Here is a 13,891-nt window from a genome sequence, read left to right on the forward strand (position 1 = left end):
TGTCTTTTATGTCAAAATATATAAGAGAAGATGTTCAGAGCGAGTTACCAAATATGATGGACTTGAAGAAATTTGCATGCAAGATCAAGTATTTCTTTAAAAAAGAATTAAATTCCTTTATGTAAAAGAGAAAATGACTGAAATTCATACATAAGATCAAACATTTCTCAAAAGAAAAGAAACATCTTTATATCAAAATACATTGAAAGAAAATGTTCAGTGTGTTACCATATATGGGGGGACTAGCTTACTGAAATTTGCACACAAGATCAAGTATTTCTCAAAAGATAAATATTATTATATTTCACAAAACAGATAGTGTTAAAGCATCTTTATTTCAAAACACACAAAGATAAATGTTCAGAGTGAGTTAAGGTAGATTACATTTTACAATTAATTGATTTTTAATATATCTATACTACCTTGCTCAAAACAAAATGATCAGCCAGGAAAAAGGAAAACTGGGTCCAATATTCTAATACATTGTTAGATTAGATTAGGGCACATACCTGGTTTCTGAGAACAATGCTTGCTAACAGATGAAATTGTTTTTAATTTAAAACATAACAGATCTGTATATTCAAATTGAGCTAACTTGAGATATTCATATAGCATTACATGGATATTTTGAAGAGGATTCATCTCCAAAACTTAGCTTGTACAATGGAGAAAGGTTAGCTGGAAGGAGTGATACAGTATAGGAGAAGACAATTAACAGAGAGACAGAGATGGTTGAATCATCAAAGAGTGGACAGAGACCTCATCATAGATGCAGTGCAGAAAGGGACTGTAGAATAGTCCACGAGAGTAAGTATTGCATTTGTTTGGATTTGTATGGATCCCCAAAAGCTATTTAAAATGTATATCAATATGACTGTCAGTGAACTGATCCTGATCTGTTTCAAGGGCATAAACACAAAAATCAATAATTTGAAATAACAGCAGTGTTATCAACATCATGATTAGTAGTCCCAGTCTCCCAGAAAAGCATTGAAGATTTGCTGGGATACAAGATAATTTATAGGCAATTACTAAAAAGTAAGTACAGTATGATCTGAAACATTGATAAGAAAAAACGTTTATATAATCAAATCCAAAATAAGTTTTATCAAACTAAACTAAATGTAGCTAATCCCATTAATCAGAACTTTAAGAACATGACTACAGCAGAAGCCTCTTATTTACTAGATGAAAATAAAATGATGCCAAATTGGAACTCTGCTAAAACAGCCAATGTGAGAATGGGTCTTTAATCTACTGCAGCCTGCAGGCATGAGAAGGAAACATGATGCAATAATAAAAATTCAGATCACTGTTTGCCTTGGGAGAAAATGCCAAATCATGTTTCTTATAGACAATTATTCAACAGATCTGAGAGTCATAAACTAAGAATTTTATTGTTAATCAAAGACATGGTAGCTATCACTAGTACTTACCAATAAGGGATTTCCAAAGGCTTCTAACTGGGATGCTGTCTGGGTCCCCGAATATGTTGGATGAAACCAAAATTCTTCAGAGCCTTGGAAAATTTCACCAAATTAGGTTTTCTTAAAGGAATTTTTCCTGGGGAGAATCTGAAGGCTTTAAGACAACAAAGCTTAGGGGTTTCTGGACCCTCATCTGTATCAGACTCAACGTTTCCTCTAAGGCTTCGAAGTTTGGCAAGGCTCTTGGCGAGGCCCTTGATATCAGATTCTGGATCATAGTTCTTCACATCATTATACTCTTCCCACAAGAGATCCATGTCTTCTGCAATCAAGGGACTTTCTGTGGAGGTGAAAGCAGGACTATCTGAAGAACTGCTTGTAGACTTTGAACCAAAGAAATCTGTATAGCTCTGGTTTTCAGGAATTTTCACTGAAGGTGAAAGCTGGCTTTGAAGTATGCTTGAACGTTCCTCACTAAACTTGCCCACAAGTGTTCCCCTCCACTGATTTTGCTGCTCTTCAAGGAGCTTACAAGCAAGGGTTCTTTTCCAATCTTTTTCTTTCCTGGTTGCAGGGGATTTCTCAAATGCCAATAGACCTGCATGGCGATCATCCTGTTCCCATAATCTATCCATGGGAAGGAACTCCTCACCAGAGTTATCTACAGGAAAGATCCTGCAGGACCTAAAAACACAATTTTTAAGACTAGGGAGTCCTTTTTCACTCTCAGATGGGTGTGTTTGATTGCTATCTAAGATTCCATTGTCTTGCTCTGAAACTTGTGAAATGTCTGTAGGCTCTGTACGCTGTGCAGTGCATGGTTCTTCATGGAAGGACTCCGGAACCAACACAGAGGTCTTAAATGCATCACCATGAAAAGAGCTGGCATCAACCTCGTTTTCACAGGCCTCTAGATCTATCCTGTGAGGAACATTTTCATTGGTAAAGGGTCCTGCAACTTGAGTTAGGCTGTCTACATTATCTATGTCAATTAATGGAAATTCACCTTGAATATCAAGGCTTCTGCAATGAAGATCAACCAACTTGTCAGGGAAATTTTCCAAGGCCTTGGCTTCTTCCACTGACTTGTCTGATGCTTCTCTATCCTTTGCTGTTCTAAATGCTGAACTGCTTGAATTAATTCTATCTTCTTCATATGGACTTTGAGTTGTTTGAATAAGTGCTTCAATAATGACTTCTAATGCATTCAAGATATCACACTGTACCTCACCACCTAGCTCAGCAACCAGTCTGTCCATGACCTCTCCCAGTTTGCTCAGAATAACACTCTGGCTTGGATCCACAGTTTTCCCTTCTGCCATTGAAGTGACAAAACCCCCGCACTTCTCAAACTCAACTTTGAGTCCTTCCCCCGAAAACTTATTCACCATTAATGGGTTTTCTGAGAGCAAAATGGGTTCTTGGGAACTACCATACAGCCCTCTAAACAAATCAATCCAAAGATCCCTACGGCATATCAGAGGTCTTTTCACCCCTGACATGACACTAAATCCTTTGTCTTGTCTCAAACTAGCTTCTCTGAACCTAAGCCACTGTAAATGACCCTCTATCCTAATTCTCTCGAGTTGAGGACCCACGCTAAAGACTATCAACATTAGCAAACAAGTAGAGACGAGCAGGGGACAGAAGAACATTACCATTCTAACCAATCGAGGTCCAAAGTAGACAAAATAAACCAAGTAAATTGGACTCCTCCATAGCGATGACAAGAAACCAGAAACCTCGTGGTAAAGCTCTTCCGACCTCACATCCATTGATGCAACTGATTGTTTTGCAAGTTATCAAAAACAAGAACAGGGCTAAAACATCTAGCCAGCCTCCATGCCAGCTTCCAAAAGTACCCCCAAGACTCAAGTGAAAAACATGACTTGAAGAGTTCTCTCTAGCCCATTGGAGAGTTCTTACCAGTCCATGGCCCCATTGTCAATATCTCGTGATACTCAGCACCAACAATCCAGGTAACCAAATAATCTCAAAATTGCCATTAAACCCAATTGTTGAAAAGCAAAAGATGACGTTTTGGTATAAGCTCCATGGCTGACATCAGGTTTGGAGCATGCCCAGCTCTCCGAAATTTCTCTAACAGAACTTCACAGGGACACCCACACGTTCCGTGCTTTCTAGGTGTCCAAACATTTCTCTGCATAAAAGATGGTCACGTATTTCTTTTTTGGGTACTGTTCGGGTAAGCAGATCTGATACAAAACTATTAAAGCAGAACGTTCCAAACACGGGGTTAATCCGTAACAACGCTCTACATGCTTGTGGAAAATGATGATATAGCTACCACCTGGTTGAAAGTTGGAACCATATAATCTTTTAATAGTCAATCATTATGGAAGGTAATTGACACATTCTCCAAAAATAGAGAGATCTGGCAAAAGTTTAAGTCGTCTTATTCCAGATTTTCCCTAGGATCGCACGCACTTAGCAATAGCATGGCGTAAATGGCAGCATTGGAAACCTTTAGTTGTTTTTGACTTATATCAGAAAAAAGTGCAATGGAAAATGACAAAACAACTAATCCCAGAATTTTAAGCTAAGGAGAGACTTTTTCTCCCAAGAGTGCATTAAATTATTTATTAGGATTTAATGGTATTGTATATTATTTCATGTATTATGCATATGGATATTTATCTTTGACATGACACTAAGTTGGGTTAGGTGTCTCAGTTAGTGAGAGTTAGTTCAGAGTCGATTTTTTAGTTTTTTTCACTATTCATGGTGGTAGTTTCTTCTTTCTTTGATATGTACATATCATTCATGACTTGATCAATATGTTGATTTATTCATTTTTGTGTATTCTTTTCTTGCATTCTTTGTTTTTCATTTCGTAAGTAGGAGTGTGTGCTTGTACATCTATGTGGTTTGATCCAATGCTAGTATTATATTCAAAGATCTTGGCAAAATTTTACATTGTATTAGAGTGATTTTGAAATTTGGGTATTGGTTCTATTGGTTTTGTGAGTGATTGTTTTAAAATACTAGTGCACACAATTTTTTTTGGTTTTCTTGTTGTTGTGGATTGTGTTTTCAAGGGTTTGCAAAGGCCATGCATGATAAATTTGAGGCCAATTTCATTGATGGAGGGATGATCTACCTTGACAGATGTTTGTTGACAAATTCTATACCCTTAATTGATACCTCTATGAAGCATGACAAAGTGATAGGAGATGTTAGAGGACATTTTCAGAAAGGCCCAACCCATCAACATCTTTGTGAAGGATGTTAATGGACACTATTGATCAACAACTCTGTGAAGGTTGTCAATTGAGGCAAGTGCAACACTATTTATAAGAGTTTGGAATTAGCTAGAGTTAGCATTTCAACTAGTGTTGCATAATCATCAAGGAGGGGGCAGAGCTCACCAAAAAGTTTAGCCCCTAGTCACATGGTGTGGTCATTTGAGGACTAAAAACCTATTATTCTTACTAGTTAGGGATTAACCTTACTCCCATTCTCAACCTCCATTCAAAAGGTGTTTTTAACTTTGTGAAGTGCAATTAAAAATCGTAACACAAAGAAAATGGAAAATTGATATAACTTTTGATTGGTAACTAAAAATTAAGTGTTGTTTCTAAAATTATAAATGCTCTTTTTTTATCATTCCATTGGAATCATCTATGCACTAAACATATAGTGCCAAAATCAGGGGGGAGATGTTGTGTGTTGTGCACTTCTTACCTTCCAAATTTCATTTCCAAGCTTCTAAATTTAAAAAAAAAGCATCTTAAGTATGGATTCAAATCAAAATGTCATGTCATTAACACTCTTTTAATTATCATGATTGAATACTAGAAGTACAACTTGTGCTAAAAAAAAGGGGGGTTGTATAGGGTAAAAATCATAATGAAGAGAGAACTTACTACTAGGGAAGCTAAAGAAACTTGTGGCTTAACAAATGTGATCAAACCTTTGGATTTTTGTGTCTCAATGTATTTTTTGAACTTCTCTTTCATGTAGAGTCCTTGAATACACCCAATGAATTTTACCTTATATTAGAAAAATCATTTGAGAAGGTACATCAAATGTCATGAATTGGAAAATGAGCTCATAAGTTTGAGTCCTAGTTCCTTTGAAACTCTAGAAGAAGTCTTCAGTAAGGTTATAGTTGAAATAATAACAAATAGAGAAAAAAAAAAGGATCAATCTTTTTATACTCTCCAAATTAGGTTATGGCTATTATGTGTTTGTATCTACCTTCTACTCAATCAAAAGAGCTCTTGGAATTGTGTGGAAGATGTTTTCTCTAAATAACTTCATTGCAAACTTGAATAGGGACCAGGATAAGTTGATATAGATGGCACATTGAAGCCTTCAAAATATCAAGTCCTTATTGTTGATTATGGGAAACAATAGGCCTCAAACAACAAAGGAAAGAAATAGAACACTTAAAAGAACAAAGAGACTTAAAGAAAGATAAAAATCAAACTCTTTGAAACTTCTAAATTAAATCAAGGTGAGCCTAAGAAAGAAATTTTTAAAGTGTTCCTATTGTAAGAAACTTGCACACAATGATCACTAATGTATGAAGAATAAAATTGATCACCTCTACATCTTATTAAGAAGCATAACATAGGGGTCCTTAAATCTATCAAAAAATCTTCATCAACTCAAGAATCTACTAAGGAAAGGGAAAAAGGTAAAGAGACATATAAGGGCAAGCTCTACTACCACTGCATCATCATCATCAAGTCCAACTTCGATCATTAACATGGGTGCATTGCACCACATAGGCTCTTCACAAGTTAAGTTTTCTTCTTTAGAGTCTCATAGTATCTCTTCTATGATACTTTGGGTTATGGCACTCTAGATGAAATTGCAGGGAGAGGAACATTCATAGATATTTTAAGTGTACCTTCTTTTTAGCTAATCTCCTATCATTCTATTAGATTACACATAGTGGGGTAGGTAAGATTATTGAGTTCACCCCTGATTCAATACTTACTAGAGACTTGTACAATGTAAAGAGATTATTGTAGTTGGGTTATTCGATCATGCATCTCAATTGTATACCTTCTCACATTTTTCTTCAAATGATGTTTTGGTACCATTGGTTGGTTTACACTCTCACTTATCTAGAGTGGATCAAATTCATAATCAATGTGTACTTATATCCATAGGTTGGTTCATGATACTTGTACCAATATTCCATATTCTCTACCTCTTGCATATTCAATAATCAACTCAATTGAATAGGATGTTACTAGTATTTCAATTTTAGCTTTGTGGGATGATTATTTTCTATATGTTATAAAGTTATTTGCTGAGTGAATACATTACAAATTTGATGGACACTATTGAGGATCTTCATATCCTCTTTGGTGTTATCTCTTAAGGAGTTTTATCATATTCTTCAAATATTGAGGATGAACCTTTTTAACCTCTTATTCTTTCTACAAATAATCATTTGTTATAATTTGTCATTTGTATGTAGATCCTTGAGCAACATTTGGAGGAACCATTTGTTTCTTTGGATCTTATTCTACATTTGAAATAAGCATCACATGCATCTTCTCTTTTATCCAATCCATTAAGATATCAAAATATTTTCCTACCAACCAGGTCTCCAAATTCCCATAACACATTCTCCTTAGCCGGAAGAGATCCCAGACAATACATAGCCAAACACACAAGCAATGATCCAAACTGGAAGGGGTAACCTTGCTCTTTTGTCATTCCGATATTCTCTAACAATTGATTCTTTAATAGTTCACACAAATCAAACCCAACATCTTCTATAGCAATCTTATACGCAACATACACAACAATCCCCAAAGTAGAACCTTCCCTATTTCAGAAATAAATTTTATAGGATATACCATATGCCACATACCTCACAACAGGATTAATGATTTTGTCGATTAGAAATGATCTCCGATCACCCATCACACTGGTTAGTTTTTCAACCTCCTTGTTCTTTACTGTCTTCCTAACTGACACACTCCCATTGTTGCGTAGGCCAATAACAGCAAATATAATGTCCTTTGAAATTGTATAGGGTTTATCTAGCACAATACAGGCATTCTACACATGACTTAGGATCATCCTGATCACTTCCTCATTGTCGAACCATGGGAACTCACTCCACAAATCCATTCCTTTATGACTCAACTCCTTGACCTTCTACAAATCTTCTTCACTTAAACTCCTTTCCATTTTCCTCATCTTCTCTATGTCAAATTCATCCAACTGTACCTTTCCCAAAGACTAAAAACTTTTGCTACTCAATTCTCTGATAATCATTTTTTATTCCATGCTTGCTTTGCTTCTCTTCTCTTTGCTATTTAATTGTTGTTCCTTCTCTTCAAATAATTCTTCTTTGCATAATGATGAAAATGGTCTCAAGTTCCCAAATTTAACATACCAATTTCTTCTAGGGTTTTTCCGCCAAAAGATGTCTTGTCAATGACATCAACACAAACGTTGAATTACCAAATTGTGTCTCAAACACAGTCATGTCAGACCGACGACATGAATTAACTCAAGAGAGGGGACCAAAATATTTTCCTTGACAAACTACCCTTGAGCCAAAGCAATTGCTCAGTTACTAGAGGAAGAGGTCCAACCAACATATTCTGGTACACCAAGCTTTCTCTCATTATTCACTTCCTTCTTTCTCCAAACCATGACTTCCTTCTTCTTTGATTCAATAGACTTCATCGCATTCTTCTCAATAGATTTGTCTATACCATCTTCATTTCTACACTGATAAGCATAATGTTCAGATTGCTTGCACTTGTGACAATTGATGTTCCTCTGCACTGAATTTGTTGAATATGTTCTAGATCTGCACTGATTAGCCTTGTGATCATAGCCAATGCATAGATGACAATATCCACGAAAGTTATTATTTACTTTATTTATTCCAACCGAATTATAATTTTGACTCATAGCATGATTTCTACAGTAATTTGCTTTGTGACCAGACTTTTTGCAATTATAACATTGAATGCTTCTACAACTTGTAGCCTTATGACCAAATTTATTGCATTGAAAACAATAACCATTAAATTATGGGTACCTTTGTGCATTCGGTTGACGAATCGGTAGACTCTTTATAGTAGATCTTTGATTCCAAGTTTTGCTTGCATCTTCTGGTTTATTTTATACTTCAACTTTTGCCTTCGTCTTTATCGTTCTGATTTAAACATTCACTGGTCTGAAATCCTAGTCTAGTCTTGTCTAAATGGGCTTTTTGCATGCTAATCAAATCTTCTAGAAACTTACTACTTTCAAGGACTTTACTTTTTGTCTTTAACTTTTTCACCTCTTGTTCCAGCTTCTCACATTCTTTTATCTTCAGATTAATTGATTCTTTCAGAGTTTATTCTATCCTATTCTTCTCCTCAATTTTCATCATCAAATCTTTAACGGTTTGATTCATTTGCTTCAACTGATTGTTAACTTCCTTGTGTCTCGACTTGAACTTCCAGATCTATTCTCTCAACTTCTGCACACATTCATTCACTATCTTCACATTCTCTTTCAATTCTTCATTCTTAGATTCCATACTTTTTATATCTTCAAGAGTTGTCTTCAATTCCTCATCTAGATGATATTATTCGATAATACACATCGGTGCCATGATTCAACCAACAAGGATCTCCCTCAAGCGGTTAATCTTTCAAGTAAGGGATGAAGCTTTGATACCAATTTCTGATGGGTAAAAGTACAAATCTGTGTCACACTTGGGGCTAACCCGAGCGATCCGGCCAGAAGGGTTCTTGTCGGACCAATGTGGCAGCCACACAGCGTTAGCGTGGCAAGAGGGTTCCGGCCGGAAGGGTTCCCACTTTATTTGAAAAAAAAAATGATTTTATTAAAAAATCACTTTTATTAATTTGCACTGAGTTGAATTTGATTTTTTTAAATGAAAGGGTTCCGACCGGAACCGTTTAAATGGAATCCTAAGTGGCAGCCACATCACCAAATTTGGTCATTTTCTAAAACTTCTGACTTCTACAACAAAATTCAATAGGTAAATTCAATTTATTAAAAAAACAGAAAATGCCCTTTTGTAGAGATCGAAGTCAAGAATCTAGTACTCATAAAAATTTTATAATGTTTTGATTACATTTAATATATATAAAATCAAAAATACTACAAGTAGGTATTTTAATGTTCAATAAGAGGCTGGTTTGAAAAACAAAACAAAATATTGAATAACCTCAAAAAAAATTGAAAAAAATATGGTTCACTAGAGGAGAGAGTCTTCTCCAAAAGGGTATTTTTTGTTTTTTGATTATCATAAATTGTATAGAAAATTTGTGGTGGGAGAAAAAAACTATCAAATTCCGGTATATTTGACTTCCAAATGCTATAACAAAGGAAATATGCATCAGATTTTTTTATTTTTTTTTATACACTGTATATGTACATATGTCATCTATAAGGGACATCAAAATCAGAAAAAAATAAGTTGATTTACATTGTCTTTTTTGGTGAGAACTAAACCCTTGATTTTTAGCGTTTTTCAATTATTGACAAAAAAATGTCAAAAAATAGTAAACTTAAACTTCATCAAATTTTACATGTTTCATCTGTTTACATCATCTTAAAATTTAAAATACAAATGCCACTTTTATGGCGACGAAAGTGAACACTTATTGTTGTGTTAACATTTTCCTTTGTAAAAGTGTGACACAGGTTTGTACTTTTACCTTGTCAATACCAATTGTTGAATTAGTTGAATGGACCAGAATATTGAGAAGGGGGGTGAATCACTATTCCCACACTTTAAAAACTTTTACTGCTATATCAATCTCATCTATGAAATAGAAAATGCAGAATAAACAAATAACACAATCACAAATTCGACATCGCATTTTATATGTGAAAAACCCAAGTGGGAAAAACTACAGAGAGTGTTAACTCTCAAGATAATATAACTAGTTATATGGTGTTTACAAAAAGGGGTGGCTTGTTGCTGGATGGCTCACTGCCAAATACAAAGTGGCTCATTGTCAAAATGCTCACTGCAATAAAAAGTAATTGAACTGAAGAAAAGTGCATCTCCTAATGCATAAGGTCAATTCCAAATTAATCTCAATACACAAAAATTACAGCAAATCCGGTAAGGGATATTGCCTGCAGCAAGTTTGGTAAGGGATTACTGCACTATTATGTCGAATCAACTACTTGCAAAAAATCCGATAAAGGATTATTGCAACATTATCCACACTTTGTCTCTTCTTCACACACCTTCACTCATACACTGCCCACACTGTATACTACTCACACACTAACTTTGTCACTTGCACACTTCTTATTCTGCTACACATCACAAGCATACTCTATTGAATACTTCACATACACACTCTCTCATTATACACACACTACTCTTCTTCAATTGCCACACTATATATCTTCCCACATTCCCACATCTTCTTTTATATATATATATATATATATATATATATATATATATATATATATATATATATATATCAGTAAGCACATATACCAAGATACTATTTTGTCCAAGTACACATGATTTACTTGACAATGCACTGCTCAGATCAACACGTTATCCAAAACATGCCTCGACCAAAAAATAGAATGAACAAGTGAGCCTCCACCAATCTTCTACACGCTTCTTTCACAAACTTCATTTACCGAAACGTATGCCATAATTTCTAGAACAAAACAAGGGTCTACCGGACCCATGGACAAACCCATAAGAACAAACTCTAAACACAACAACTCCAAAACCACAAGATACAGATACCATAGATTTTGGAACATAATATAATCATTTAGATAGAAATACAAATTGATGCATGATACAACCAATACAACTGATACCGATGTCGGAACTCAAAAATGAAACTGGATACAAACCATGATAAGCAAAACACAAGATTTCGGAGAAGAGGATCTTCCGAAAATGACTCCAGTAGATCACATACACACCTATCTTTTGTTGATGCTCAACATGCAATACCAAAATTGCTTATGCCACATCTGGTCCTAACTGGATCATTGAGTTTGATATCAATGACAACATTCACACAAATCCAACAAATTCACCACCACTCTCTATTAGTGGAAATCAACTACTGAGTCTTGTCTACAATTCGTGGTGGGATTTTATTTTCTCTAAAATGTATGTGCATCTCATTTATTACTTAATTGATATATTTTTTATTATGATAAGTGAAGGAAGGGCCCCCAACCCATTACAAAGCAATGTAAATAAGGACCTGCAACAAAAAAATACACATAACTAGCAATAGCTAACCAACACAAATGGAAAATGGTTGGGAAATAACACATGAACAACTAATTAAAGCCATAATGAAGCTAACACCGATGAACCATAGAAACGATAGAAAGAACCAGAACAACAACATGCTCTAGAACAGCACTCTAATTCACACAATAAGAAGCATTAGTAAAGAGTCTTCTAGTCTATGGCCTTAAGATCTATGGTCTTCTCCCATTCTAAAATCCTGATAGTATACCCTTTCTTCTTGGTCTTCTTGGGAGCCTCAATCGACCCCTCCTTTCTTTTTTTCCTCTCCTTCTCCAAATTTATACTAACTTTCAATCCACCACAAAGTCTTTCTCATGAGGCCATTAGTAACCATTACCATTTTTCTCATGGATTGGTCAAAGGAGGTGACATTTTGGTGGAAAGAGGATAGAGTCTCTTGCAAACCACCCCATTTTTCTTTATAAGAGGAGAAATCTATGAAGTCTTGGTAGTTCTCAAGTATTTAAACTCTTACATGGAGGTCTTCATTATCTGTCATATAATTCACCAATTTTTCATTTTTAATGACACTATTATTAGAATCACCAACACTACAAACCCCGACAACCTTGCCATCATCAAATAAAATTCTATTACATTTGTAGTTGCAAAGGGAATCCATTGCACAAAAGGGATGATAAACTAATGCCAAAGTCATAGGGCCACCAGATCTTCATGCTCAAGTAGCTTGGGTAGAGGAAGCATAGCCCTCTGTCAACCCAAAGAAGACATTGTCATCCTCAGTCATTAGAGCCTTCATTGCAAGGGAGGGAGCCATCTACATCCTTCTTGTCAATGTCGTCAGCACCTTCCTCTCCATCGTAGGTCAAGGAGTCATTGCACAAACTGCCTACTGTTGTTGTTGAAGCTACAATTTTTTTCACCCTAGCTTTCCTTGTGCACATCTACACCTAGCCTTTCTTGTGCACATCTCTATTTTGTATAAATATTATTATAATATATTTATGATGATGTGTTATTTAAGTTAATCATGCACATGTATGCTTATTTGATTGTTTTCTTGATTATGATGTTGCATCCCATTTGTGGATATTATATGTGCTTATGTTATTATATATATGCATAGGTACACTTGACGGGTGTTGAAAACTACAATTACTGGTAATTTTCCCACCTGGCTTAATGGGTCTAAGTTATTCCTTGATGATGGTTAAGAGGAGATATCACATTGGTCATACTCACTTTTACGTCATCCATCATACTCAATATGAGTATAATTAAACCTATTATTATATCTAACATTATACCTCTAGTAATATGATCGATAATATGCTAAAAACCCTTATCCCCATGTGTAAGAACGGTAACGAGTGCTTGAATGTTTATGTTAAATTATGATTGTCGTAAAATTTAAATATGAAATGAGTTTTGTAACTTCATGGCATAATTGAATTCCTTATAATAAAATGTGACCTATGAGTATTGCCAATAATCTATTATGGGAATTAAGGGTGAAATATATGTGCATTTAAGAACTAAAAGAATTTATTTTATTATTTTATTTTTAAAAAGTGAAAATGGGTTTTGGATGATAAATAGGAAAAAGGTTGCCCAGTTTTGCATTATGGCATTATTAGGAAGAAAGTAGTGAGAGGGGAGAAACCCTACAACTGAAAATTGTTTTGATGATTGTGGGAGCTAGACTAGATTAACTAGAGTGAGATTAGTTGCATTAGGATATGAATTGGAAGGAGTTCATGCTACTATAGGGAATCATGCATTTGTTGTGTGTGGAAAGAACTTGCAATTTGAATTCCAACAAAACTTTGAGGTAAACTATTAATTTCTCTTTCAATTCATCCCACTTTTATTGTTGCAAGTTTGATGAATATTTGATAGGTTGATAAATACATTTCCATCATTTTAAATTTTGTTTTGGGTAGTTTATTTATTTGTTTAAATAATTTTTATGATTTTTTTTCCAAAAATGCCCTAATGTTGCCCAATTTTCCGTGAGATGAGTGGAATGCATGTTTTATGTTAAAAGAGGGGTGTTGGAAGAATTTAAACCAAAAGGGTATCCTTTGAATTTGATTTCATAATTTTTAAATTTTGATGAATTTTGAGCTACTTCAATGGAGTTGCTGAAAAATATTGGTTTTTGTTAAAATTATAATAAGTGAGAAAAACATTAGGTTATGGTATTTTGTGTTGATTTCTTATG

General features: G+C 34.8%; 1 protein-coding gene across 1 annotated transcript; it reads right to left on the bottom strand.

Annotated features, from left to right (window-relative positions):
* Nucleotides 1-475: 475 nt before the first annotated feature.
* LOC131077477 (uncharacterized) lies at nucleotides 476-3,895 on the bottom strand. The gene is made up of 2 exons (XM_058014965.2): nucleotides 1,437-3,895; nucleotides 476-896 (listed from the first exon to the last, which is right to left on the bottom strand). Exon 1 carries the CDS (start codon nucleotides 3,200-3,202, stop codon nucleotides 1,460-1,462), a length of 1,743 nt encoding a protein of 580 aa, XP_057870948.2. The 5' UTR covers nucleotides 3,203-3,895; the 3' UTR covers nucleotides 476-896; nucleotides 1,437-1,459.
* Nucleotides 3,896-13,891: the final 9,996 nt, after the last annotated feature.

This window comes from Cryptomeria japonica, chromosome 10 (genome assembly GCF_030272615.1).
Source record: "Cryptomeria japonica chromosome 10, Sugi_1.0, whole genome shotgun sequence".
In the NCBI taxonomy this organism is placed as follows: Eukaryota; Viridiplantae; Streptophyta; class Pinopsida; order Cupressales; family Cupressaceae; genus Cryptomeria; species Cryptomeria japonica.

Coding starts and splice junctions, on each gene's coding strand:
- LOC131077477 (XM_058014965.2), bottom strand. CDS start 3,202: ATGGATGTGAGGTCGGAAGAGCTTTACCACGAGGTTTCTGGTTTCTTG.